Source organism: Coniophora puteana (assembly GCF_000271625.1).
Source record: "Coniophora puteana RWD-64-598 SS2 unplaced genomic scaffold CONPUscaffold_15, whole genome shotgun sequence".
NCBI classification, from domain to species: domain Eukaryota; kingdom Fungi; phylum Basidiomycota; class Agaricomycetes; order Boletales; family Coniophoraceae; genus Coniophora; species Coniophora puteana.
The window spans coordinates 1,114,892-1,140,682 of NW_006913067.1; the positions used below are offsets into that span (position 1 = coordinate 1,114,892).

The following is a 25,791-nucleotide window of genomic DNA, read 5'->3' on the forward strand; positions in this document are numbered from 1 at the left end:
TTTCTGCTCCGAGCTGTTTTTTTTCTTTTTCCTTATACCAATTGCCACCCCGGTTTGTGTGGACGCTTTGTTTACTTAATCAGATCATAACATCCTTCCGCAGGTTTCCTGTATGGTTGTGTGAGTGGGCTAACTTGAATCACCCCTTTGTTCTGTTTCTCTTCTACGAAGATGTGTTGGTAAGAACATTGTGGAGGAATTGGCTACCTTCCTTTTTACTACAAACGGCTGCCTAGGGGAGACTAGGTAAGAACTAACGAGAATAATGAAGTGACACTCATAGTTGACTGCCCTCCAGGAAGGTGTCCGGTTAAATGACGGGAATAACTCAACGAAAGATAGACGTGTCGCTAGTGGATGGCAACCTATTGGAGGCTCATAGTACACGGCCCAAGTTCTTGCCTTAGGACGTGGGGAAGTGCTGCAAACTCGTTGAAGTTAAAGTTAGATTCCAGTGGTACATACCTGCACCAAAGCCTCTACCTACACAAGCATTAATGGGGTAGTGGTAACCTGGGTCGTTGCCATCGACCCGCCGGGGGTTCGATTCCCCCTTAATGCATGAACGCAATGCGAGTAACTTTTGCCGGTTTCGAAACATTTTGTCAGTACCGATAGCTGTCTTTGGAACATCGGAATACACATGTATATGCTAGTGTGATTACCAACTACACTAACACCTATGTACAATAACGTGAACTAGCTAGTAGAGATTTTCTTCCGCCAATCCAGCCTGAGGGGTTCCCTGATTTTTTAATCTCTTACGAAACAATATTATAGCGGTAAGTCTCAAGCTCAAGCGCTCAAATTTCAAACTTGATACTGCGTTTTATGCTGGTTATATCGGCTCCTTTGATTTTCTCCAACGGAGCACTAGCTCTTGATATACATTGTAAAAATAACGTGACTAGCACAGGGCTACCACAGTTGGTGTATTTCCGAGGGACTTGATCCAAGACCAGATATCACTGACGCTGATTCAAAAGTCAAGCTCCCAAGGCTATTTCTGTCGCAAAAATCATGGTGAATTGAAAGAGGCGCCCAGCTTTAGTGAGGGACGCGCTTGTATTGCCGACCCGACCTAATTCGGGATCTGCCAATTTGGAGCAACCCGTCGACCCAAACCGTCCAGAGCACTCCTGTACGACGCGCCGACAACCCTGTCCCTATACCACTCACTTACCTGTAATCCTTCCTATCGCCTAGCTTACGATGTCGCGGCCACTTAACGATGACGAGGTCCTCAGCGAGATGAACAAGATGGTGCGTCACAGTCGTTGCAAGGGCCCCCTCATCCAGCGCACAAGTGCTGATCCGGCAATGTTTCGGCGTGCAGGTCGCGTTCATTAAGCAGGAGGCTATGGAGAAAGCCCGCGAGATCAGGGTTAAAGCTGACGAGGAGTTCGCGATTGAGAAGGTATGTCCCGATGTGCTTCAGACGTCCTCAGAGCGGATGGTAACGAGGTGCCTGTTGTCGTATTCGCCCCGTGCAGGCCAAACTTGTGCGCCAGGAGCAACAAGCCATCGATGCACAGTATGAGAAGAAGCGCAAGGGCGCCGAGGTCGCTCAGAAGATGTACGTCCCCCTCCCTTACAATTCACTGCCCGCGCGTCGCTCACTCGCTGGCCCGCACCCGCACCCATTTCCGCAGCGCGCAGTCCAACCTGACCAACAAATCGCGTCTGAAGCTCCTACACCGCCGCGAAGAGCAGCTCCAGGAGCTCTTCGCCAGCGCTCGCGAGTCGATCAGCTCTTTCGCCCAGGACGAGGGCCGCTATACCCAATTCCTGGAGGGTGTCATCGTCCAGGGCTTCCTGCAGCTCATGGAGCCCAAGATCACGCTTGTCGTCCGCGAGCAGGACGCCGACATTGCACAGAAGTCCGGGGAGGCCGCCGCGTCGACCTTCAACGAGCTCAGCGGCCGGAACGTGTCGTTCGAGATCGATACTTCGCTGAACAATGAGAGGTACGTAATGCCAAATCCTCGGCTCCCCTCCCCTGCCGCGAATCTGACTCTGATGTATGCTTCCCAGTGCCGGCGGGATCAAGCTGATCAACACATCCGGCCGAATCGTCATCGACAATACCCTCGACGAGCGATTGAGACTGCTAGAGGACAGGGTACGTGATCCGACCGCCCTATCATCTTTAGCTTGAGTGCTCATCTATGCTCCGCTAGATGCTGCCCGAGATTAGGAGGGATCTGTTTGGCCCCAACGAGAACCGGAAGTTCTACACATAGGAGGAGGGCCTTCTCTCGGACTAACGTCGTTGGCAGACCATGGCTCTACTCTACTTAATGAAACCCGTGACGTTTTATATCTCGTTTTAGTGAATGTACCACTTGCGAAGTCTTCACTGGATGTTTTGGCCGGCATCATCCACCGACAGAGAAATTATCTGCGGGCAGCTTTTCGTACCAGTGGTTTAAATCCTGTGGCTGTTTAAGACATCGAGGCATCATTCCGTTAACGTGCCCTCAAGCTGGCGAAGACCTTCTCAACGCCTATCATTGCGGCCATCGTCCAGACTTGGGGCTCTCGTCCAGCAAACGTGTTACGTGCGGTTCTGTTGGGGAAATATACACCATAATCCGGGACGCCATTCATTGACGCTGGAACGTGCTCGTCCTCTAACAGCGATCAGATTGTTTAGATTCGAATCAGCGCAACTCTATCGCGCGTGTCGCGCCTCAGCCAGAGTTCGCCTGCTGCGCCATACTGTGAAAGGGTCGTCAATATCTCGGACACGCGAGCGTACATTCGTAGTTGGGTGCATACCTTGAGACAATCGCGCATGACAGTCCTGCGAGAGGCTTTGTAGTCATCCAAAGCCACCTGTGCTCCTTCCTTCCCCGCTTCGACGTCAGCGTGAAGCTTCGTCAGCTGGGAGACGACATCCTGAACGTCTCCAGTCCAGTATTGCAGCCCTTTCTCGCGAGGCGGGAACCCAACTAACGCGGTGCGTGCTTATGAGAAGACGCGGTCCGCGCAGTCACGCATCATGGAGAGAAGCTGCCTACCTGAAGGAACATACTTGGCGATTTCCATCTCCGCGCTGACCTCAGGAAAATGCTTCGGGATATCGTACTCTGCTATCGTGCTTGTATGCCCATCAGTTGCGATTCCCTGGACGGCCTTCCCCGCAGCCTGTGAGCGACTCACTTTGCCGCCAGGCAGCTCATGCAAACCCGACGTGTGAGCTGAAGGTTGGGACGCCCAGGAGCATCCTGGCCGCAAAGCTGCCCAATCTATCTAAACATCGTGCGTGAGTGCAACAGCGAGATTCGACGCACCTGGCATATCGGTGGTCCAAATAGTAGGTATGCCCACTGCGGCTCGGACACATCGGATCTGCACGCCGGCACATCGTTGCGCACCTTGCGTGCCGACATCCAGACAGTGACAGACTGTTTAGACATCATGACCCGTCTAAGCTCTCGGCTTGTCCAGCATATATGGAGAAGGTCCAACGGCGTGAGTTCTGAGAAGATCTAGCAAAGTAGGCTTCGTTGGTGGTGAAGCCAGCGAGAACGCGGAGTGGCGCTAACCTCGTACACGACATCGAGTGGGAGAGATGTAAGGCTAAGTGCCGATGGTTCCTTCTGTGAGGCTGCCCATTAAACGTTGTACTGTTAAAGCAGTCGTGCTGAGTGGTCCACATCCGTCGAGAACGTACCGTGTTCCATAGTTGGCTCAATATCAATCTACAAAGATAGTCTGATGGTGGTCATGCAAAACTGTGAGTCTCGGGCAGGGAGGCCAAGCACACATCAAGTTGGAGGCTTACGCGTAGTAGCGGAGTACAGACATGCAGCAATGGGATCAGAAACAAGGCAAATCACGGTTCACGATCCCAGGCCACAGCCCGCCGAGATAGCAAAAAAACAACCACCATTGCATGCATTAAGGGGGAATCGAACCCCCGGCGGGTCGATGGCAACGACCCAGGTTACCACTACCCCATTAATGCTTCGTATAAGTGGGGCTCAAAGAGCAACTATAAGATTAATGCAGTAAGGTCACGAGAGCGGCATACTGTGTCCGGCCCGACAGTAACTCCGAACATAACGCTTGAGAAGCCAGAATGTGGGGTGGGATTTCTGGACTGGGATACAGCTGCATCCTCATATTCGCCTCAACTCTCTCTCAATCACTCTCTTTAGTCTGCTTGTGAGGTCGCTCTTTCTCTTTCAGACCTTTGAAACGCAGCGCGATTTGAAGGGACAGTACAAGAACAATAGCTCGAAGCACGGGACCAAGACCGAGTTCCCCAGATCCGGAAGCCCGCCGTCAGGCTGCCAGCGGTCAGCTCAGCGATCAGCGCCGGTTCTACGCACACTCTGTGTACAGTGTGAGAGCCGACCGTCGTCTTCTCGTCGCCATCTCCGTGCGTACTCATTCAGCCTATAAACGTCCTCACCTCCCCGCTAACATCGTGTAACATCGTGCGCGTCCACGCTGAACACACCCAGATTAGCACACTCACCATACTGTCTCTTCATCACCTGCTTCCCCCTCTTCTCAGCCGCCCCGATCCCTCGCTACTCGCCCTGGCACATGTTTCGTCGTTGGGACCAATAGTAACGTACAACGATCGAGTCTGAGGAAGCTGTTACGAGACGCTTCTCCCGAAACTTTCCCCCAGAGACTATAATAATTTACGCGATTCATCATGATTACGACTATTCAAGCCCTCGTTTCTAGCCTCTGGGCTTACTTCCTTTCTGTCTTCTTCGGCGTGCTCCCTTCATCGATGCAGCTCCTCATGCGCCGCATCGTGCACGCGCTCACGGTGACCACAGTCATCTCGGTGGTCTCCTCGGCGCCCCCTGGCTTCCCCGCCTCAGGCAATGGTCTCTGGTACACAAGTCCTGGCACCATTTGGGCCCAAGAGCTGCTTCCAATCGGAAATGGTTACCTCGCAGGTCAGTCGTGCCAAAGTCACGCTTAGCATACCATAGCTGAAGTGTGAATTCAGCTATGCTTCCCGGCGGCATCCAACAGGAGTCGACGCAGTTGAACCTCGAGTCACTTTGGAGTGGGGGGCTCTTCCAGGATCCGGTACGATGCTGCAGTTCAAATTCTCGCAAAATTTCTGACCAGCTGCTCATAAGTCATACAATGGAGGAAACAGCCCCGCATCGGATCAGGAGCAGCTGGCGCAAGACATGCAATCTATTCGGCAGCAGATTTTTGCCAGCCCCAATGGCACCATCAACAGTACGTTACCATTCTACGGAGTGAATCAGTTTCTGATGACGTTCTTAGACATTGAAGAGATCATGTCTCCTATTGTTGCCTATGGTACGCGTCCAAATGTCAACGTGGCGTTCGTATTCCTCACCTTTTATCTAGGCGGTTATGGGGGAGCTGGATACTTGCTTGCCACTTTGAACACGTCGTCAAGCACCCCTTCTAGCTACTACCGATGGTTGGATCTGGACGAAGCCGTTCAACGCACTCTGTGGACCCAGGATGGCGAAACATACACCCGGTAGGTTGCTATTCATGTCCGCACCCCTATAAGCGCTCATTCAATGAAATTAGCGAATCATTCTGTTCACACCCGCTCCAAGCATGCGTTCAGTATCAGAACACGACGGGATCATCCCTTCCATCCCTGACGTATGCCTACTCCGTTGCCGCTGAGGCCGGAATTCCGACCCCCAACGTGACATGTATGGACAACGCGACGCTGAGCATCAGAAACTATATTTCCAGTCCCGGGATGCTGTACGAGATCATCGCGCGCGTTGAGGCGCCCGGCGGTACATCGAGTTGCACCGTCGTTAGCTCCAACCCGACGAACGCGACACTCACTGTCACGGGTGCCAAGGAGGCCTATATCACATGGGTCGGCGGCACCGACTACGACATCTCCGCGGGCACGGCCGCGAGCAACTTCTCGTTCCAAGGCCCGGACCCGCACAGCGCGCTCGTGTCCATCCTCAGCTCGGACAATCTGCAGTCCAGCTCGTACGAGACGCTCCTTGCGCAGCACATCGCCGACTACCAGAGCATCATGTCCCCGTTCTCGCTCTCGCTCGGCCAGACGGCGGATCTGTCGACGCCAACGGATCAACTCGTGGCCTCGTACCAGACATATGTCGGGGACCCCTACCTCGAGTGGCTCACGTTCAACTTTGGCCGATACCTGTTGGCTGGGAGCGCTCGTGGTATCTTACCCGCCAATTTGCAGGGTAAGTGGGGCCAGCTCACGGAGAATGCGTGGGGAGCGGGTGAGTTTTCTGCTTTGCACCGTGAGTTTGACTCTGAACTCCGTCTTTCAACCAGATTATCGTGAGTTGGGAGTCAAACTGTGACGACTGAACAGGCGCTAAACGCGTGAGGCAGACTCGAACATCAACATCCAGATGAACTACTGGTTTGCTGAGATGACCAACCTCAACGTCACGCAGTCTCTGTGGAACTACTTTGAGGTACATTTATCGAACATCCATAGTTTCTGTGTCTGAATTCTGGGTAGGATACGTGGGCGCCTCGCGGGGCTGAAACTGCACAGATCCTTTATAATATCAGTCAAGGATGGGTCACCCACGATGAAGTACGTCCATTTCCCCCCATACTCGACTTTGGTACTCACAGTTCGTCAGATGAACGTACGTAGAAAAAGACGCGACATTCACTCTTCTCATACCGACCTTCTCGTATAGATCTTCGGGTACACCGGCATGAAGCTCGACGGCAACTCCGCACAGTGGGCCGATTACCCCGAGTCCAATGCCTGGATGGTGAGACCACGAAACTCTACGTACGCGGTCTCGTGCTCATTCTCGTTCCCAGATGATTCACGTGTGGGACCACTTCGATTACACTGGCGACGTCGCGTGGTGGAAAGCTCAGGGATGGCCTCTTCTCAAGGTATTTTTGGTTTTCGTAACTTTATTCACCATGACGGTCTATTGATAACCTTCTATCAGGGTGTCGCAAGCTTCCACCTCGAGAAGCTTATTGAGGACCTGCATTACAACGATGGTACCCTGGTCACCGCCCCGTGCAACTCTCCAGAGCAAGCTCCGATCACATTTGGTGAGTCGTTCTCTTCGACTTGCAAGACGTCATCCGTCACTAAGTCACAATCCAGGTTGCGCCCACGCTCAGCAGCTTATTTGGCAACTCTTCAACGCAATTGAGAAAGGTTACGCTGCCGCCGGCGACGATGACACGGAGTTCTTGGACTGTACGTGATGTGTGTATGAATACAACGCCTTCGTCTGATCGAGCTTCTCCAGCTATTCAAGAGAAGCGTCAGAGCATGGACAAAGGTCTTCGTATTGGATGGTGGGGGCAGCTGCAAGGTAAACATATATTGCTACGATAGCTGGTCAGCGGGCTCACGTCGCTTTCACAGAATGGAAAGTAGACATGGATCAGCCCAACGATACCCACAGGCATTTGAGCCACCTCATCGGTACAGAATTCGTTGGATCCCCAAACAAAGCCTCTAATTAGTGTCGCAGGTCTTTACCCGGGCTACGCTATTGCTTCGTATGATCAGGCCATCCAGGGAGGCCTGACCGTCAACGGAACCTCCCTTAACTACACCAAGCAGCAAGTTCTGGACGCTGCAGGGATCAGTCTGCTTCATCGTGGAAACGGGACTGGTCCGGACGCGGACTCGGGTTGGGAGAAGGTCTGGAGAGCAGCGTGCTGGGCACAGCTCGGCAATGCGACTGAGTTCTACAAAGAACTAACTGTAGGTTTTTCTTTGTTGTAGATGCTTGTGTATCGCTAACGCTTGCGCAGTACACAATTGACGAAAACTGGGGCTCGAACCTCTTCGATCTTTACTACCCCAACTCGACGACATTCCAGATCGACGCCAACTTTGGTTTCCCCGCAGCCCTCCTGGTGCGTTGCCTTTGTCCGCCTTTTAGTTCCCCACACGTCTCACTATATACTACCAGAATTCCATACTCCAGGCACCTGATGTCGCCAGCTACGACATCCCCCTCCAAGTCAACCTCCTCCCCGCGCTGCCCTCGGCGTGGCCCTCGGGCTCGATCACCGGCGCCCGCATCCGCGGCGGCATCACTCTCGACCTCGAATGGAGCAACTCGAAGCCGACGTCGGCCAAGTTCACCGTCGACAGTGACGTCTCGGGCCGCGAGCGCAACGTCGTGGTCAACTTTGGCGGGCAGACCGTCGGGTCATTCGCCACGAGCAGTGGGTTGACCAAGACACTCACGTTCTAAAGTGGATGAGAAATCAAATACCACTGTCATTTTCCATGTATATAGCGGGTCGTTGCTGGCCCACTGATGAACTTTTTGTACCATTGTGTGTAAATATGTAATTTATCGTTGTTTTCACTTCAAGCTTCCGCAGAGTGTCGCAGGCCTTACGAACTGTTTACTGAATGCCTTTGTAAATCATAGATGTCTTTAAATACAAATTTATATCAAGCATTAATGGGGTAGTGGTAACCTGGGTCGTTGCCATCGACCCGCCGGGGGTTCGATTCCCCCTTAATGCATACATGCGATGAATTTTTGCCTTACAATATGCTTGCCTTTCTTAACCAAGTCCAGTATTATACGCACTCTTCAGTGGTGCCAGCAGCCAGCTCCTAACATCTAGCGAAACACGCCTTTTGCCTAAACCACCATGGATCTCTCGGAGATTCCACCCGAGCTTCGCGCAAAGGTCATGGCCGCACTGTTCGAGCCGCAGGATCACTCGAAGGACGTCCGCCGTCTCAAGAGCAGCAGTTTTCCCGGCGGCGTGATTGAGCTTGACGTTGTGTCCGAGCCTGCACAGCAACAGGGCGACATAACGCACAACTGTGACCTTCTCTGTCCCAAATGCGGAGCCTATCAACTCAAGGCCAGGGTGGCCACGCTCGTGGAACTCAGCAACATCGAGGTTCATCGCTCGTGCCATACCGTACAGAGGCAACGCGCTCATCTCCGTTCATGATAGCCCATGGCCTCTGAGGTTAGGATCGCGAGCTCATCCGAGCTGGTGCTGCCTGCTCTGCCCCCACCGCCTGGTACTACTCAATGGTGGCACGCTAGCGGTGATCCGGTGGAGCTGTGCGGAAACCTCGGCTTTTCTCGACCTTACACTCTACCATCGGACTCTAACGGTGATTTCCTCGCTATCACCCTCCGTTTCTTGGTCGTTGACTGTCATGACTGTAGAGGGAAAGCAGGTGCAGCTCTTTACTTGCTCGTGTTGCGATGTAGGTCCTCTGGGTTGGCGCGAGGTGAAAGGCGGGGAGTTCTGGCTGGCATGCGAAAGGGTTGGGTACAAGGCGGATCCGATGAATGCATAAGAATGTATCATATCCTAGCTGGGGCCATCTATCTGTGGTAACGCCAATGTACAAAGTATCGAAATCGTGTGTGACAAGGTACCGTCGATGAAATACTCACTGCACTGAGCGTTCTCCGGATCTCCCCCGCATATGCTGATTCAACTTGATCCTCCATTATCGTATCCTTTTACATAGAGCGGGGCAGGCCAAATAATAATGAAGATGTGTGTCACCAGTGGTATACCATGTTTCACGGTTGAGGCAGACAGGGGTTTTCGTGGGGCTGGGAGGGTTTGCCGAGGCCTGCGAACATAGGCGTTCGTCCCTTCAAGCGCCATCCCTTGTTCTGTTCTGTTCTGTTCTGTTCTGCTCGGTGCAGCCCTCGAGTCTCTGGGTACGCTCGGCATCAGTCTTTCCCCATCCAAAGTGCTGCTTGCTTTGCGTGGGCTCGGTCAGCTTATCGAACTTCCCACCAAACGCACCGCAGAACGCGTCTTTCCTTATTCCTTTCATTGACTTCACTTGCAGCCCTTTCCTTTCCTCTACTCTACCCTCCTCTCTTCTTCCCAACTTCGATATCCTCCATCCTCGGTGATTCGAGTTTCAGCTGCAAGCCACACGCGCTCGTTCCGCCACATCACCTCCCGGGTCTCGATTCGTTTCGTGCACTCACCGGTCCGAGACTTAATCCTCGATGTCTGGCCTACCTGGTTCATCTTCCTCTGCGATGGCGGGCGGACAGAATCCACATCCTATGTTGGAGAACAAGGAGGATAAGAACAGCGTAGTCATCAAAGTTGGGATGGTTGGGGATTCGCAGATTGGCAAGACGAGTCTTATGGTTAAGTACGTGGAAGGCAGTTTTGACGAGGACTATATTCAAACGCTGGGTATGTTGTCTCTATGTTCTGCACATCATGTCAGCTACTTATGCACTTCCAGGCGTTAATTTCATGGAGAAGACGATATCCGTCCGGCGGACAACCATCACGTTTTCTATCTGGGACCTGGGTGGACAGCGCGAGTTCGTCAATATGCTCCCGCTCGTCTGTAATGACGCAGTTGCTATCCTATTCATGTTCGATCTTTCGAGAAAATCAACGTTGAACTCTGTCAAGGAGTGGTACCGTCAAGCACGGGGCTTCAACAAGGTGAGGGCCTCCGACGACCTTGTGATCCTCGATTACGCGGACAGCGCCTAACTGACTCTCTCTTGCGGCATTCTGCGCATATATGAACTTCAGACTGCCATACCATTCTTGATTGGAACCAAGTTTGACACTTTTGCAACGTTCCCGCGTGACGAGCAGGAGGAAATTACGAAACAGGTACGCGGCGATTCTTCACATGGTTGACTTTCACTCTGACATGTCATATTACAAAGGCGAAGCGCTTCGCTCGCGCCATGCACGCTTCCCTCATCTTCTGCTCAAGCTCGGCGTCAATAAACGTTCAGAAGATATTCAAGATCGTACTCGCGAAAGCCTTCGACCTGAAGTGCGTGATACCAGAGATTGAAGGCGTCGGAGAGCCCGTACTCCTATACGTGGATGTGTAACATATGTATCGAATTTTTAAACGGGCACCGGTATGGAAAGATTGGTAAAGCACAGAAACAGACCGAATACATTGGACCGGTGAGGATGATGCGTCGTACCTTTTGTGAGCGCTATGTGTATTCACGCTCGCAAATTTGCAGGATATTGTGCCCAGGTTCGCAAAATCAACCTCCACAACACGTGTCAAACACGTTTCCCCAAACACTTTGCCCACTGGACACTTGGATTTAGATGACTTCCGGCCCGTTTTCATGGCACCACGGACTTCAACCTGGCTGCTTCTCATCCTACCGCTTCTACTTTACCCGCAAGATTTTCGAATTCCCTTTCCTACATACCTCTGACTAATCCACACCCTCCTTCTGCTAGTCCTTGTCGTCATGTTGTCACATACGTTTTGATGCAGTCATCCCTGTCTTCGCTCCCCGTCGCCGTCCTTCCGCCCGCATCTATTCGTACATTCAATCAGCGCACATATCAAGTTGTTCTGCCCTTTGAAAGCATTCCTCCCCGCGCTCGTTATTGTCTCTTCCTTTGGAGGTGGTTGTGTATTTTTACCATGATATATCTCACCAACACATGTCCTAATGCTTTCACTACGGTAATCATTATTTCTGAACCACTACGGGACTCCCCTCTGGTGCCACGAAGCTTGCGGCGATGTCGCAGGCTCCTATACAGGACCACAAGCCCTGACCTCGGTGCTCAATTATTTTCGAATGCACTGCTCTTCAATGCAATGGTAGGCCGCCACGGGTTACGGCGCCATTGCGTCGGGGTCGTTTCACAACGTACCTTTTACAGATTTATCACACTGCCATCGGCATCACAAATCAATTGCTAACTTTAGACATCTACTTTCACCGTCTTTTGTAGGAGGTTCGTCGTCCCACGAATGGACAAGAACATCAGACCTTACAACCTCTGTCAGGAAGCTTATCCAGTACGGTAATCATCACCTGACGGTGGTGCTTGTGGACTGAGTTCACAATCATCTTCGCGACAGAAATCATCAGGCCATCAGCGTTACTCTGCTTCTCGGGCCTACTTTAAGGCCAAAGTGGCTGATGAGCTCCCACCGATGCCATTCAGCGGTGAGAGCTCTCATTCGCCAGCGTGGGGCTGCATTCTTTCATGGCAGAGGTGGGAGCACCGACGCGTTCACATGAAGGTCATACTGCAGTGCTACACAGCTAGCGAGAAATACTTAACGTCAGCTGGGTGGGATGAACATTCTCACTCCGTCGTTCTCTACACCCCCTTCCTTTCGACAGGACAGGCAGCCCCGGCGCCATGCTGCAGCCAAATGGAATCCCTCTTGACACCGCGGCCATCGTGTCGACTGTGCTAGAGGGCATTCTCTATGGTGCGTGTTCATTTCTGCGCGTCCTCGCATCTGAATCGAGAGCGATTGGTCTGATCGCCTGGGTTTTCTCGCTGCTGCACAGGGTTCTCCGTTTTCATGTTCATCGGGACCATCTGGTCCCTGACGACAGGGCGGAAGTCTTCGGAGTTCAACAGTAGGATGATCACTGTCGCCTGTCTCCTCCTGATCATAAGCACGACCGTGAGTAAACGCCCACACCGATGTTTCTCTGCGCTTACGCATGTATATAATAGCATATGGTTATAGACATCATAAGGACGCAGGAAGGGCTCGTGAAGTATCGCGATACGTTCTACAGCGGACCCGATGGGCCGAACGGCCCCCTGGGATTCTTTTCTGACGTTGCCGAGTGGAGTTTCGTGGCCAAGAACTTGATTTACACACTTCAGACGTTGGTTGGGGATGGTGTCGTGGTGAGCTACACTTCGTACACGCAAATGTGTCGCTCGCGCTGATCATATGAAAGATTTACCGCTGTTATGTGGTATGGCAGTCGCGGCTTGTGGTCATTGTCCCGCTCCTTCTATGGTGCTCAGTAGCAGGTACGCATCTATAGTTTGGATGTCTCAAGTTCGTGCGGTGTTTATATTCTCTTACAGTGACCGGGGCTGGCTGTGTATACTCGGAGACGCAGGCCACAACCGACAAAGAGAACATCTTCGCTAGTGGCACTGGCCCATGGATCACTGCATTTCTCGTGTCTACTCTCGTCGCCAATTTAATTAGTACCAGTACGTTCTTCTTTAGCAAAGGCACCGCTCAAAACTGAGCGATTGTAGCCCTTCTTGCGTATCGTATATGGAACGTGTCAAGACGTGTGGGTCATATCCAGGTACAAAAGTCAACTTTATGGCCTTTCCTCCGCATCATCCTCGACTCCGGCATCCTCTACTCTATCACTCTTCTGGCCGCGCTCCTCTGCTTCGTTGCCAAAAATCGCGGTCACTACGTTCTTCTCGACATGGTCAGTCATTGTGGATCCCCAAGCATTTTTCGTGGTAGTTGAGCTGACTTCTCGAAGATCATGCCCATCATCTCCATTACGTTTTACTTGGTGATTATTCGCGTCACATTAAAGAAGTCATCATCCCAAGATCATCACGCGAGACCGACTCCGCCCATATTCCATGGATTCACCGCCAGCGAGATCCCATTCTACAACGACACCCCGTCGTCGGCGTATCCGCTGAAGCGTCTTGAGGTTCACATGACTCACATGACAGAGACGCACGAGGATGAGCCCGCGGACTCGCCAAATAACAAGAAGGATAGGCTCTCGACGAACGAAGACATTGAATCCGTGCAGGAAATAGTCGAGGATAAGTTTGATGTCTAGGCGATCAGTGTTTATCACACAACTGTAACGAGTGGTGTCTTCGCCCACGACCACTCTCGATACCATAGGGGACATTTTGAGCTGCATAGTATATTACTTGTGCTACCACCTAGTATGCTACTCACCACCACATGTAACATTCTCTAACTTTAAATGGTTTCTTACTAAAGCAAGGGCCGTTTGCATAACACAAAAACAATCTAATGCTGAATACTACAGCACAGCATGATCATAACTCTGGAGAAGTGTCTGCTTGCCTTCTGCGTTCGTAGTGCGAACACTTTGGATATGGATATGGAGCACGACAGTCCATCGGCATTGCCCTGGATCAACGTTTGACCTCCCGTCCTACTTATCCATAGCACCCATCAACAGCCCTCCGACAATAGTCCCAAGCGGCGCGAGCGGCCAGTGGTTCCACTGCCCCTTCCCGTTATTCGCCCAGCAAACCAGCCCGTCCGCATACGCCACGCAGCTTAGAGCGATCATGATCGCCCCGAGCGCCTTGCGGTTCCCGTGGTAAGATGCTGCGTACACCGCGACGCCCATGAATATGTCACGGATGCCGTACGCGAGCATGAGGCAGTCCACGACCTTGCGCGCGGGCGATGACGCAGGCGGCATCTCGAGCTCGAAGAGTGTGAGCGCGTGTTCGGGGCGAAGAATCGCGTTGACACCATAGCCAATGGCGGCGGTCCCGAAGATGGATGGTACGATGCTGAGGATAGGCGATTCGGAGATGCGGGGCATGGCGTTACAAGTTACAGGCTATGGATGATCAACAATGAATGCAACAACAATTTTTTGTGGGCGCGTACCTTCCGGCAAGTAGTCAGATATGAAGACTCGGACTCTGATCCCTTGATGTGGGGACGTACTGAGGTGGAGAGGTTTCACATATAGCTTCTTGCAGGGGCAGGTGTTTATCAACACAAGGAACAGCCGAGCCATTTATTGACTCCTTGGCATTGCGGAGCTAGACGCATCCATGTAGCAACTTGATGTCAGGGGATTTGTACTAGTTATAGGTTCTTGAGATATACAGAGGCGGGTTCAAGTTGCCTCTGCAGGCCAGCACGAACTCGGTCATGAACGTAGAGAACATTGCAGCGGCTTGGTGTGCGAGAGGCGAGAGTGTGGGTCGTATGAAAACATTTGGCGACGCATCTGCCAGTGGCGACGCGCGTCCCAGGTCAGCGCGTCGCGTCGATATCAGTTTTAGAATCGCGTCGCACGTCGGATCAGGGGCTTGAGAGACACTTGATTTAGACACGCGACGCGCGAACGTGTCACTTGTCTTTTCCGCCCAGAGTCTAATATTTCTCTTGACACTTCCTCAACATGATATCCTAAAATCATCCTACGCCCGATCCAAAACACCTGCTAACAACGCCCCGACAACTGTCAACATCGGCGCATACCCCCAATGATTCCACTCTCCCTTGCCAGCCAGATAGCACGCAATCCCATCCACGTATGCGACCCCACTCCCCGCAATCACAATCCACCCGAGCGCGCGCGTGGCCCTGTACCACGCCGCGGCGTATATCGCAAGGCCCATGAACACGTCGCGTGCACCATACACGATCATCAGTCCCTCGACAACCTTCCTGTGCTCCGACGAAGCGGACGGCAGGTCCCACTCGAAGAAAGTCAGCGCATGCGCCGGGCGAGCGATCGCGTTCACGCCGAATGCGACGAAGATGGTCCCGAGGGCGCTCGCCCAGAGGTGGAGGAATGTAGAGTCGGAGAAGCGCCTGCTGGGGGGAGCCATTCAAGTCCAGAGATTGGAGACTGTTTGGCGGGTGTTAGCCTCAACGGGCTCTTAGACGAAGCGGTGAAAGGGTGCGTGCCTTCTTGTATGAAGATGTTACGATGTCGTGGGCAGACGGTGTGTGGTGGAGGTAACAACTCCAGGTCCTTGTAGGGCTGACGCGACGCGTCGCCTTTTATATCCACTCATTAGAAGGCCAAGCCGCGTACGTACACACTTTTGTGTCATAGAATGAAGTGGGTCGAACGCCATCACCTTCTCACACACAATCTACATGATTCTCGTGAGACTTCATTTGAGGCTCTGAGTCACGAATGGTTCAGGGCCTTGACTATATGAGCGTCCGCAATCTGACACACTATGATGTGGCCGTGGTACATGTGAGCTCTTAGATGTGCACGGATTCTCAGAGACGCATCGTAAACACGCTTACTTGGGAGCACTACCATCGACGACGTATAGCAGGACAACTACGTATCGAGTCTTACTTCCGAGGTGCCGCTGGTACACAAAGGGTGCACACTTGAAGCCGCTGCAAAGTCAAGTAAGTACTTGCTTCTCGAGGCTATTATAATATTCACCAGCCCTGCGACAAATACAACGCCATCGTCATTCGAATGGCATCAGCACTCATGCATGGTCCGATGCATCGCGTTGATCGGACCACAGAAGACGCTTGGTACTCCCGCGCCTCATGTTGGTCGTACGAGTCACTCGACAACGTGCTAAGGAAGCTTCCGCTTTTGCCTGCCTGGGAATAACTTCCATTCAGTGTCAAAACCCTCGCTTCCAATTTGCCATGAAAATGATATAGAAGATCCTTTCGAATTAAAGAGAGAAAATGAAGTTGAAGAGAAAGTCGAAGTTCTCTTGCGTGTACACCAACTTGAACGACATCGCACCGACAGACAGACCTCGAAAATAAAAGTGCAAATTATATTGATCATACACAACGCAACACGATACAGACAAATCGTCTCACTACACTCCCGCCAGTCGAGTACCCACGGAACAGTAAAGTGCCAAAGGGCGGTAGAAAGAGACGCGAAGTCCCCGTAGCGCCGAGAGACGAGGCAACCTAACAGACACGAAGTCGCTGGGAAGGCACACGAAATCTCGACGACTGTCTGAAGCACGAGGCCTCAGAGGATAGAGACCGAAGTCTCAAGAAAGGGACCGAAGTCCCCCTCGCGGTGCGAAAAATTTGGGGTAAATATACCCAATGGCAGGTGGCGCGTGAAGCACCAACCCCTCGCTTAGCAGAGGCAGGATGGTCGTCCTCGCCAATGCTGAAGCGTTCTCGGGCCTGTGAAGACACCGAGGTCGTCGACGTGAAGCCAACGACTTGAAGAAGAGGAATCGCCGGAGTGGCGGCATGGAGTAGCCGCCTTGTAAGCAGCGCCGCTCGCGGGCTCTTGTACTGCTGGTCCTGGAGTGAAGCGTCAGATGGGTTGGCGTGGACAGACTGAATAATGAACCTACCAAAACGGAGTAGAACCCAAGACGTTAGCTAGAGCTACGCCATAGTGAGCCACACATAAACACCGCAACAAGCAGTACGACGTACCAAGATTCCGTTGCGGGAGGCGGGACCAGCCGAGTGGCGGTCGAGTCGTCAGAGGCAATGATAGCGGTCGCCAAGAGCATTGTCCGCGTCAGTCGCAGCGTCGGTCAGCCCGCGGCCCAACAAGCCACACTATCCACGGTCTTGGAAACGTGGGCTTCATGCAACCCATCCAGCACTCACGAGCATTTTTCCGCACTCCAGTCAAAGCAAGCGGCAGGTGAGCCACGCCACTGCAAGGACCTGCCGACGACACAACGGGTTAAGAGGAAAGCTGAGCCATAGAGAGCAAGCGTTGGCGATGAGAGAGCAGAGGAGAGAAGCTGAGGGAGCTGAGGAAAATCGATGAAGGATGGGCAGCCTTTTATCGTATTTCGAGGGCTCGCTTGCGCTTGTTGATTTCAACTCCGAGTCGTTCTCCAGTGGATATTTGCTTCTGTTTGTAGCATAATTTCCCCAATCGAGGCCGGATCGGCAAGCAGCGGTGCGGGCAATCGGCCCCGAGCTTTGACTGTTCCGTCTCTCCCATCCAATGGAAATCGAATCCGGTCGCGGAATAGGACGACCCTAACCACTCCAAGAGTTGCCCTGTCATGGGTGATGTCGGGTAGCTGTCGGAACTCAAATGCGAATAAAAGACTGCTTGTCGGCGGCCGAAATGACCCACGAAAGTTTCCTTTTACAAGCCGCTTCCAAAGCCTTGGTCATCGGGTGTTGGAGAACAATGCGACATGCGCCAGGTCTTGTGGTCTTTTGGCTGACAGCGTCTGACAGCGCTTGATCGATTTGAGAAGCCAGTTTCATTTTCCACCTTCAGCTGGATAGGCCCCGTCTCGCGGTGCAGTAGGTTGTGGCACATATTCAGATTCGAGCGACCTGATTATAGGATCTAAATCACCCTAGTGATTGGAAGGACATTAGCCAACACGACCACAGACACGCAGTGAGCGGATGGCATTTGGAGACGGGTTTCACACGGCACGGGGAGCCAGAGCACCACTGCCTGCAGGCCGATTGAGTTCGCGATTGGATCGCACCAAACGAAACGAGCTAAAAGAAACTGACTTCAGCGCCCCGAAAGGAAAAGTCGTGACCCCATACCGCAAAATATAAGCAAACACGAGTGATAGATTGCCTCGAGGCGCCTCGAGTTCTTTGACCTCAAGCCTCGGAGCTAGCGCAATTCCCAGGACGATCCAGTACGTTCACACAGACTGGGTTGCTCCCTCTCATTGAGGTTAGGCTTCCTAGTCCCGCTCAGCGCCATTCACCGGGCTTCGCACCGAAAATGTCACCTAAACGTCGCTAGCGGGTGCAGCTCCCATTGATCATGATTTTTAAGCGCTTAAGCCCTCATGTCGGCGAATATATCAGATCATTCAGAGGGAGCACAATAGCCTACAGAACCGTAGCTACCCTTTTCAATAATTATGTACATGCTCCCACAGATGCACGGAACACCTCGGGCTCGAATCGGACATCGGGCAGTCCATTGATGGTGACGTATCGTCGCGCGCACAGACGAAGGAATATTCGAGTCGGCGCGCCGGGGACCCGAGCGCTCCCTCCGACATAGTTAAGAAAGTCGCAGATCCAGAAGCTCAAAAATACGTAGCAAAGGTGACTCAACAAATCATTTACTCGACTCAAACTCTGACCTTATGCAAGCAGTAACTGGAGTACTAGTTCTCTCAGTGATCACGCCAAAGACATGGCGGCAAATGACAGACTGTGTATTGCACTACTGTCGACTACCAAACACAAACAATGCCCAGGAAAATAGATAGATAAAAATAATGATAATAAACCCGAAAGACAAGAGACAATGACAACGATGTGGTCCATCAACAGCAGCCGCTCTCGATGCCCTCCACATATTGCCCAATTGGGGAGCCCGAGTGTACATGCGCGTCGCCGCGCTCCTCCGTCGTTGACAAGGAACAGCCGGACTTGGAAGAGGAGGGGCAGGAGGCAGACCTCACGTCGCACTCTTCGTCTTCGGGTCCTGCAGACGTCATCGAACTCGCCCCGGAGGTGGTCGTCGAAGCCGATGTCCAGGCAGAGGTGGCAGTAGCGGTGCTCGCCGTCGAACAACACGACTCGTCATCACTGATGCTGCCCGCCTCGAAGCTTTCATCGCTGTCCACACCGCCATCCTCGTCCTCGTCACCGCCAGCCGAGTAGCAGGACTCAGAATCGGAGTCGTCGGAATCGATGAGCTCGGAGCGCTTCGCGGGTCGGCGGCCAGCGTTGGGGATTCTGGGGCAGTTCGTAGGCGGCATGGGGAACAGGTCGAGGAGGTTGACGAACGATCCGCTGCTCATGATTGACATCGAGCTTGTTGAGGATGCGAAGCTCGCGAGCGCTGAGGAATATGAGAGAGGTAAGGAGCTATGCAGAAGGTGAACATACAGGAAAGTGTCTCTTTAACCGAATCGGCGGAGGTGTGCTGCACGAAACTGGGGAGAGGATCTTTGCCCGCTGCATCGATGGATTAAGTTAGCGGGAAGAGAAGTGGAAGTTGCGAAAGGGGTACGAACATGGCATGCTGAACTCCGACTGGCCAGCAATGTGGATCGCGTCATGATCCGCGGTGACTTTGCCGTCGTGATCGATGAGGAACATCTGCGCGTGTGCAGCGTCGGCTTCCGATCCTAAGCGAGAGGCGGGATGTGAGCGTGGGGCGAAGAGAATGAAGACTCAAGTACTCACGTCGAAGCTTAGCCGCCTCCGCCTCCATCGCCTCTCGCCTCGCCAGCTCTTCACTCGCACCGTCGTACCCAACCAAAACGTCCTCGAGAAGCTCGCATCGTGCCCGGAGCTTCGCAGACGCGAACTTGACATCGACAACTACATCGGAGAGATGAGAGACCTTCTCCTTGTGCTGCGCGAGGCTCGAATCGGCTTCCTCGTGCGCCGCGTGGTACTTCCATGCCGTATCGAGATACTGGCTGCTGAGCTTGCGCTCCGCGTTCAGCGCGGACTGCGTCGCTTCGAGGTTCGAGAGCGCCTCCTCGAGCTCCGAGTCACGCATGTCGGTCTTGCGGGAGAGGTTGTGTAGCGAGAGCTCGGCGCGGTCGGCGCGGGTCATGTGGTGGTCGGCCCGTCGGCGCTCCTGCTCGAGGGCAGCGAGGAACATCTCCGTATCGGCGTCGGTGGAGGGAGCGGGAGGTGCTGAAAGAGCGGAAGTGGCAAGCTCGTGCTTGGCTTGAGCGAGTTCGCGCTTGAGAGAGGACACTTCTCGTGCGCCGATGGCGAGCGCGATTCCGAGCTGCTTCTCCACCTCGTGAACGTGGGAGGTGGTGGCGTCGAGTTCGCGTTCGACGATGTGTGCATGCTTCCCAGCTTTGGCGAGGGCGAGCATGAGGGTGGTGGTGTCTTCTTCGCCGGTCTGGACTACTTCGTGAGCTAGGTCACGCTCAAAGATCGCAACTTCTGCTTGTGCGAGGGCATCGGCAGCCCGCTTGGTGCTGTTCCTGTGTTTCCGGAGTGCTTCGTCCCGCTCGATCTCGAGATGCTGGATCTGGGCATCTCGTTCGCGAGTCTCCAGGCGCGCGTCGGCCAGCTGTGCCTGGAGGAAAGCGAGCCCCTCGTCCTTGTCTTCGATTTCGTCGTCCTTCTTCTCCAGCGCGTCCTCTTTCTCCCGGAGGCGAGCTATGGTCCGTTCGCGGTATTCGGCGAAGGCTTTCTTCGTGACTGTGCGCTCCATCTCCATGACCTCGATGCGTGCTTCAGCAGCGCCGGCCCGGAATGCAAGGGCTCGGGCATGCTCTTCGAAGTCGGAGGTGTCGTGCCTGTCGGCATTGGCCGAGCCTTGCTCGTTGAGAACATCATGCATTGCCTTCTCATCATCGAGAGTAGGCTGACGATGCGTCGATGTGGGATCGCCAGGTTCGATGAGCTTGGGAGAGGACGGAGAGCCTTGATGACGAGTGTCGAATGTGACCATGGATAGAACAGCGAGGATCACAAAGGGATTGGCAAGGCAGTGGACAGCGACGGCAGTAGCCACGGTAGTGTGGAAAAGGGTAGACAGACGCATGGTGACTGTAGGAGGTGTGTAGTGTGTACGATGTATGCAACTGTGGGGCAGGAGCGGAGAAGAGGGTTTGAGAGTGGAAGGGGAGATGAAGAGAGGTCGACGAGAATGCAGGGTTTATGAGTCTTCTGAAGACATGCCAGTCGATTTTAGAATCAGAGTTGGGTGGCAGGCGGGAGGCGGGCATGTGTAGATTGAAGCCCAGCGCTGAAGTTATTGGGCCATTTCGAGATTGCAATCTAATCGGACAAGGCCGGTAGCAAGGAGTATAGCCTCAGGTAAAGCAAGCAAACGAGGCCGTCGAGCTGAGCACAATTTAGTGGATATCCATAGGGAGACGTTGAAATAAGCATGAATCTGTACGTGTCCTATAGTAGCTGCCCATAGTGGATCATCGGTCAGCGTTGTTTCAAGTTCTACTAGCTGTGTCCTGAGTGGATGAGTATAACTTGCAAGACTTTCGATGGTCCATGACGAGCGGAGAGACGATATTTCGTCGAGTGACTAGGTTCATGATGGGGGAACGAAACAAAAACTCGGTTGGGCGAGTTAGCGCCGAAGCGGCGAAGCGGCGAGCGCAAATTATTATTTGCTCAAATTCTGCATTTATCTTATCTTATCTCCCTAGATCTAGCTACTAAGCGCTAAACACCTCAATATGTGGAATCTTTAGCCCCTAATACACCTTCGAACTCGGTCCAAAGCACCCGCCAACAGCTCGCAAACGACCGTCAACATCGGCGCATACCCCCAATGATTCCACTCCCCCTTGCCGGCCAGGTAACACGCAGTCCCGTCCGCGGACGACTCCGCTCTCCGCAATCACGATCCACCTGAGCGCGCGTGTGCTCCTGTACCACGCCGCGGCGTACATAGCGACGCCCTGCCACGCCCATGAACACGTCGCGCGCGCCGTACTTACACAATCATCAGCCCCTTAATGACTTTCCTGTACTCCGACGAGGTGGGCTGGAGGTCCCACTCGAAGAACGTGAGTGCATGTGCGGTGCGAGCGATTGCGTTCACGCCGAACGCGACGGAGATGGCCGCGAGGGCGCTTGGGCAGAGACGGGGAAACGTGGAGTCGGAGAAGCGCTTGCTAGAAGAAGGTGCCATTGGTGTTGATCTTTATCTAGGGGAGATAATAGGTGAGGTGTTCGCCACGGTGAGCTTATAGATGGACAGATCGAGAATCAGCGTGCCTTTTATTGTGAGGATTCTGTCGTGTTGTAGGTTGCGTAGTGGAAGTCGGAGGTATATGACTCTGTTGAGGGTCGACGCGACGCATCGCTTTATATATTGAAGTAATCAGAAGCCTGGTCAAGGTCAAGACACGCGTACGTACACTCTTTTGTGTCATTTAATGAGGTGGGGTGATCGTATCAGCTTCTCGCCAGCTACCCACGAGCTTCTCGTGAGGTGACCTTAGGTGCTCTGAGTCACAGATAGCTCAAGGGACTGCGTACAGGTATCCACAACGTGGCATACGCATCGGTGTGGCCTCGGCATATATGGGCGCTTGCAGGCGCGCGAGAATTGGAAACATACATTGTAAACACGTTTACTAGGAAAACTATCATTGACGACCTGTAACAAAATACCTACATCTTAAGTCTTTCTTTTATGGCGGAGTTCAAAGCCGTGGCCCACTAGTATGAGCTTTAAAATAGAAAAATGAATGACTATCTCTACGTTTACAACGAGTTCAATGCTAATGTAAGGTATCAAGAGTCCAAGTCGAATGCACATTTATGCTACAGCTACACAAACAGTCCTTCAAATAAACCACTGCCCTTGCCATGCCCTAGTCATGCCTCTGTCATCATCATTCACACTCGGTCCGATGCATCACGTTGACCGGACGGTACAATACACTCGGTGCTTTCCGGCGACTCGTACAACTGACTCGAAGAGAACGCGCTCGGGAAGCCGTCCAATTTTGCTTGCCTGGGAACGACGGTTAAATCAGCACTGACGTATCTCATGAATGGATCTGAAAAGAAAAACCCACCTGGCCTTGCGGCGCTGATGCACGACTTCGACGGTCGCCTTCTGTATCTTGGCCCGCAAATAGTGCATCGCGAACATCGTCACAGCAATGGTGACGCCGAGCACGACGTACGTGATGATCTTGAGACGCGTGCCATTCGTCCCGCTGGCCGCGTCACTCAGGTCGTACCCGATCCAGACGTTTGCCAACTGCGTCGGCAGCGACAGGATAATCGAGACGAGCACCTTCCAGAATGGGACACGGAATGCAGCGAACACGAGGGTGGTGACTGGATCGAAAACAAGCACAGGCGCATGCAAAACATCAGTGCAACGGCATCAGCGAATGGTGGGTGTTCTACGCACAGTGCGACGGGATGACGCTGTACCGCGCGGCGAGGATGGCTTTGAAGCCTTCCTGCTCAACGACCCTGCCCATTGCCTGGAAACGTATCTCCTGCGTCTTCTTGTCCATGTACTTGCGCAGTCCGTACCGGGCGACGCTGGCAGGGACAGAACCTTCAGTCAGCCCTTTCCTCCGACAAAAAAATAGTAGCTACTTACAAAAAGAGTATAACCTCTCCAAGGATGGTGCCGGCGGCAACGATGGCGAATCCAATCCACGGGCCCCAAACGAGGCCGCACATCATCGCAATAAATTCGTGACCGAACAACTATATGCGATAGTGTGATGGATGGAATAAGAATAACGTCATCCAGCGCCAAAAACACAGTCTTTACGCACCGGAGGGAACGACAGGACAATCATAACGGCAATGGGAATAAGCCACCCCGCAGGCAGGGCGTGAATCCACAGCGCAGGACCTACCAGCACAGTGATAATCTGGGACTGGAAGACGCCCATAAGGATGACGAGCGAGAGGATGAATATGAGGATGACGATGGGGACTGTGCACAGCACACTTGTCAGCGACCGAGGAAGAGACAAATGATGTAATTACTGACTGAAGTCCCGCCAGGTCTTGCAATGGACCGCCTGCATGACAGAGTCGTAGAGGAACCCCTTTGACTTCATCGCCTTAGCCTCGCTAGGCGTAGGGCTGGGTGTGCGTGTGATCTCCCGGGAAGTAACCGTGGTAGCGTCGTCGGCGGCATCGTATCGGGGAGGGATAAATGCCGTATCTTGACCTGTAGCCGATACCATCTCATAGCTTGGCATAGGAGCAAACTGAGTTGGTGCGTATGCATTGTCGCTCGAGGGATGATACGGCTGAGGAGCTTCGAGACGGGCTTCGTCCATTATATGTTTTGACCGAGGTGAGACACTGGTGCTTCAGAGAACGAGGACGGTTGGCGAGAATCAGAGAATGCGGGAAACTGATGAGGACATGACCACCCAAGATTCGAGAGCTTTTAAACGAGAGTATGAGCGGCCAAGCTTTAGAGGCGAAGGTGCGACAATTGAGTAGGGCAGTCCTCGCAGCGTGCAGTGAGCGGTACCAAACACGCAGGTTGTCGTTCAATGTAGTCGGGCTGTGTCGATGTTGCGGATGTAAGTTTGGAACTTGCCATATCTTGCAGGGAGTAGCGGGAACGACTCGGGTCGATAGTTGGCATGGACAGGTCGCGGCCAACTCTCGGTGGTTGTTCTCGTATAAGCGTGAGAACATACCGATATGGTAGCCTGAATGTGAGAATTTACTACATATGGTAGTCTGGGAATGTCCGGAACAGCCACCGAGGCTGAGCCAAGGCTCCAATGGGCGACGCGTCTTGTGTAACGCCGCTCATGTTCAAACGTTCATCGACACCGCACGTACACATTACACGCTGGTGCCCAAACAGTCACTGATGTGACTTCGTAAGCATTGCATCATCGGTGAGGCAAATTTGCGCATCCTCTCCTCCCCCCGGTTTATAAGGGCTAGATGTTAACCTTGCCTAACTCTCTTTCATCTTCCCAATATCATCCCGAGTCGACCCATAGTTAGCCGTAACGTGCTCAGGAAAAACCGACCGCTGCCGATCTACAAGTTGAACTTGAACTCGAAGAGCCGTCCACTTTTGCTTCTTGAAAGCATGGCCTCATCTCGGCGTCGCATTATATGCCTCACTCCAAACGTCTACCTCTATTGAGCCCATCACCGACGTACTTATCCTGGAACCCGCGACGATTGGCTGACAAACATCAGCATTGTAAGCGTTTATCGTCTGTTGTTGCCGCTATACTCACCACGCATTATAGGTGTGTATACTTGGCCCATGGTTACCCACGCATACATGTCATTATGGACGAGCTGTACCTATACACCGCGAAGGTCCTCCACCTTGATGCTACTTGTACTGTGGTCGGCGGGATCCGGCGGCGGCGCTGGCTGGAGCTAGCTTGGTGGCCACTGACCGGTGCCTCTTGATCGCGGGAAACACCACACCCTTGGACTTCTAGCGGGCTTGTCCTATGTCAAACCCCAGTTGACGATAACCTGCGCCCTCGTGTCCTTCTGGTCCCCCTTTTCTTAGGGTGAAAGTCGTCGTGATCGAAACAGTTTGACCTCTATCACCGCCGGGTCGTGCTGGGTGCGTAACTACGCAGGAGGGTCTTCCGCCTTTTCCCGCGTGGCTGAAACGCAACCCTTCTTGTCTTGCTTTGCTCCCATGTCGTCTACCTGGTCTTCTTCCCCAAGTCACGCGGCCTGGCCCTCTTAGCTATATCTTGACCTCCTGGAGTCTAGAGGTTACTGCGCCACGCTGCGATTGTCATATGTTCTATTGCGTCATGGCATAATACGACCACTTGTTTCTGATAGGTGAACCTTAAGCTTATCCTGTACGTAAGGTTCATGTAGATCAAGTACGGGTCTATGCACTACCCTCTCTCGCTCAAAGGCTTCTCGGGAGG

At 53.1% G+C, this 25,791-nt stretch overlaps 11 protein-coding genes and 3 non-coding genes across 14 annotated transcripts; 7 read left to right on the forward strand and 7 right to left on the reverse strand.

Moving 5' to 3' along the window:
• The first annotated feature begins 491 nt into the window (after positions 1-491).
• On the forward strand, positions 492-562 carry CONPUDRAFT_t114. The gene has a single exon. It is a non-coding gene; the product is annotated as a tRNA-Gly (tRNA).
• A 556-nt stretch (positions 563-1,118) lies between these two features.
• CONPUDRAFT_147070 (ATPase V1 A1 complex subunit E) lies at positions 1,119-2,386 on the forward strand. The gene is made up of 6 exons (XM_007775856.1): positions 1,119-1,263; positions 1,337-1,417; positions 1,494-1,576; positions 1,653-1,967; positions 2,035-2,122; positions 2,181-2,386. The coding sequence occupies exons 1-6, from the start codon at positions 1,213-1,215 to the stop codon at positions 2,241-2,243; spliced, it is 681 nt and encodes a 226-aa protein (XP_007774046.1). The 5' UTR covers positions 1,119-1,212; the 3' UTR covers positions 2,244-2,386.
• On the reverse strand, positions 2,373-3,836 carry CONPUDRAFT_131601 (uncharacterized protein). The gene is made up of 8 exons (XM_007775857.1): positions 3,791-3,836; positions 3,680-3,720; positions 3,552-3,613; positions 3,297-3,494; positions 3,166-3,242; positions 3,024-3,103; positions 2,782-2,969; positions 2,373-2,721 (listed from the first exon to the last, which is right to left on the reverse strand). Exons 2-8 carry the CDS (start codon positions 3,687-3,689, stop codon positions 2,653-2,655), a joined length of 684 nt encoding a protein of 227 aa, XP_007774047.1. The 5' UTR covers positions 3,690-3,720; positions 3,791-3,836; the 3' UTR covers positions 2,373-2,652.
• Positions 3,837-3,902: 66 nt separating this feature from the next.
• On the reverse strand, positions 3,903-3,973 carry CONPUDRAFT_t116. Its single transcript has one exon. It is a non-coding gene; the product is annotated as a tRNA-Gly (tRNA).
• A 702-nt stretch (positions 3,974-4,675) lies between these two features.
• On the forward strand, positions 4,676-8,219 carry CONPUDRAFT_93253 (glycoside hydrolase family 95 protein; the record flags this gene model as incomplete). The annotated part of the gene is made up of 17 exons (XM_007775858.1): positions 4,676-4,928; positions 4,982-5,064; positions 5,118-5,223; positions 5,272-5,307; positions 5,359-5,497; positions 5,551-6,242; positions 6,358-6,443; positions 6,491-6,568; positions 6,678-6,755; positions 6,808-6,885; positions 6,945-7,053; positions 7,109-7,204; positions 7,257-7,322; positions 7,376-7,435; positions 7,485-7,720; positions 7,771-7,875; positions 7,932-8,219. 17 exons carry the CDS (start codon positions 4,676-4,678, stop codon positions 8,217-8,219), a joined length of 2,589 nt encoding a protein of 862 aa, XP_007774048.1.
• Positions 8,220-8,429: 210 nt separating this feature from the next.
• On the forward strand, positions 8,430-8,500 carry CONPUDRAFT_t115. Its single transcript has one exon. It is a non-coding gene; the product is annotated as a tRNA-Gly (tRNA).
• Positions 8,501-8,581: 81 nt separating this feature from the next.
• On the forward strand, positions 8,582-9,360 carry CONPUDRAFT_85231 (uncharacterized protein). Its single transcript, XM_007775859.1, has 2 exons — positions 8,582-9,112; positions 9,168-9,360. The coding sequence occupies exon 1, from the start codon at positions 8,632-8,634 to the stop codon at positions 8,941-8,943; it is 312 nt and encodes a 103-aa protein (XP_007774049.1). The 5' UTR covers positions 8,582-8,631; the 3' UTR covers positions 8,944-9,112; positions 9,168-9,360.
• Positions 9,361-9,651: 291 nt separating this feature from the next.
• CONPUDRAFT_85232 (small GTPase) lies at positions 9,652-11,458 on the forward strand. The gene is made up of 5 exons (XM_007775860.1): positions 9,652-10,173; positions 10,226-10,434; positions 10,528-10,611; positions 10,668-10,920; positions 10,983-11,458. Exons 1-4 carry the CDS (start codon positions 9,978-9,980, stop codon positions 10,839-10,841), a joined length of 663 nt encoding a protein of 220 aa, XP_007774050.1. The 5' UTR covers positions 9,652-9,977; the 3' UTR covers positions 10,842-10,920; positions 10,983-11,458.
• Positions 11,459-11,866: 408 nt separating this feature from the next.
• CONPUDRAFT_169260 (uncharacterized protein) lies at positions 11,867-13,760 on the forward strand. The gene is made up of 7 exons (XM_007775861.1): positions 11,867-12,208; positions 12,291-12,409; positions 12,463-12,642; positions 12,696-12,771; positions 12,829-12,960; positions 13,009-13,193; positions 13,251-13,760. Exons 1-7 carry the CDS (start codon positions 12,136-12,138, stop codon positions 13,563-13,565), a joined length of 1,080 nt encoding a protein of 359 aa, XP_007774051.1. The 5' UTR covers positions 11,867-12,135; the 3' UTR covers positions 13,566-13,760.
• On the reverse strand, positions 13,740-14,520 carry CONPUDRAFT_111939 (uncharacterized protein). The gene is made up of 2 exons (XM_007775862.1): positions 14,444-14,520; positions 13,740-14,333 (listed from the first exon to the last, which is right to left on the reverse strand). The coding sequence occupies exon 2, from the start codon at positions 14,313-14,315 to the stop codon at positions 13,914-13,916; it is 402 nt and encodes a 133-aa protein (XP_007774052.1). The 5' UTR covers positions 14,316-14,333; positions 14,444-14,520; the 3' UTR covers positions 13,740-13,913.
• Positions 14,521-14,853: 333 nt separating this feature from the next.
• Positions 14,854-15,474, reverse strand: CONPUDRAFT_111943 (uncharacterized protein). The gene is made up of 2 exons (XM_007775863.1): positions 15,419-15,474; positions 14,854-15,359 (listed from the first exon to the last, which is right to left on the reverse strand). Exon 2 carries the CDS (start codon positions 15,337-15,339, stop codon positions 14,926-14,928), a length of 414 nt encoding a protein of 137 aa, XP_007774053.1. The 5' UTR covers positions 15,340-15,359; positions 15,419-15,474; the 3' UTR covers positions 14,854-14,925.
• A 962-nt stretch (positions 15,475-16,436) lies between these two features.
• CONPUDRAFT_85236 (uncharacterized protein) lies at positions 16,437-17,169 on the reverse strand (the record flags this gene model as incomplete). Its single annotated transcript, XM_007775864.1, has 2 exons — positions 16,437-16,769; positions 16,823-17,169. Coding segments are annotated over 2 exons (315 nt in total), but the record flags the coding sequence as incomplete, so codon positions are not given.
• A 1,450-nt stretch (positions 17,170-18,619) lies between these two features.
• On the reverse strand, positions 18,620-20,237 carry CONPUDRAFT_169264 (uncharacterized protein). The gene is made up of 4 exons (XM_007775865.1): positions 19,615-20,237; positions 19,444-19,528; positions 19,316-19,384; positions 18,620-19,268 (listed from the first exon to the last, which is right to left on the reverse strand). The coding sequence occupies exons 2-4, from the start codon at positions 19,526-19,528 to the stop codon at positions 18,748-18,750; spliced, it is 675 nt and encodes a 224-aa protein (XP_007774055.1). The 5' UTR covers positions 19,615-20,237; the 3' UTR covers positions 18,620-18,747.
• A 2,397-nt stretch (positions 20,238-22,634) lies between these two features.
• Positions 22,635-24,325, reverse strand: CONPUDRAFT_131613 (uncharacterized protein). Its single transcript, XM_007775866.1, has 6 exons — positions 23,898-24,325; positions 23,677-23,840; positions 23,496-23,605; positions 23,298-23,434; positions 22,954-23,221; positions 22,635-22,889 (listed from the first exon to the last, which is right to left on the reverse strand). Exons 1-6 carry the CDS (start codon positions 24,190-24,192, stop codon positions 22,772-22,774), a joined length of 1,092 nt encoding a protein of 363 aa, XP_007774056.1. The 5' UTR covers positions 24,193-24,325; the 3' UTR covers positions 22,635-22,771.
• Positions 24,326-25,791: the final 1,466 nt, after the last annotated feature.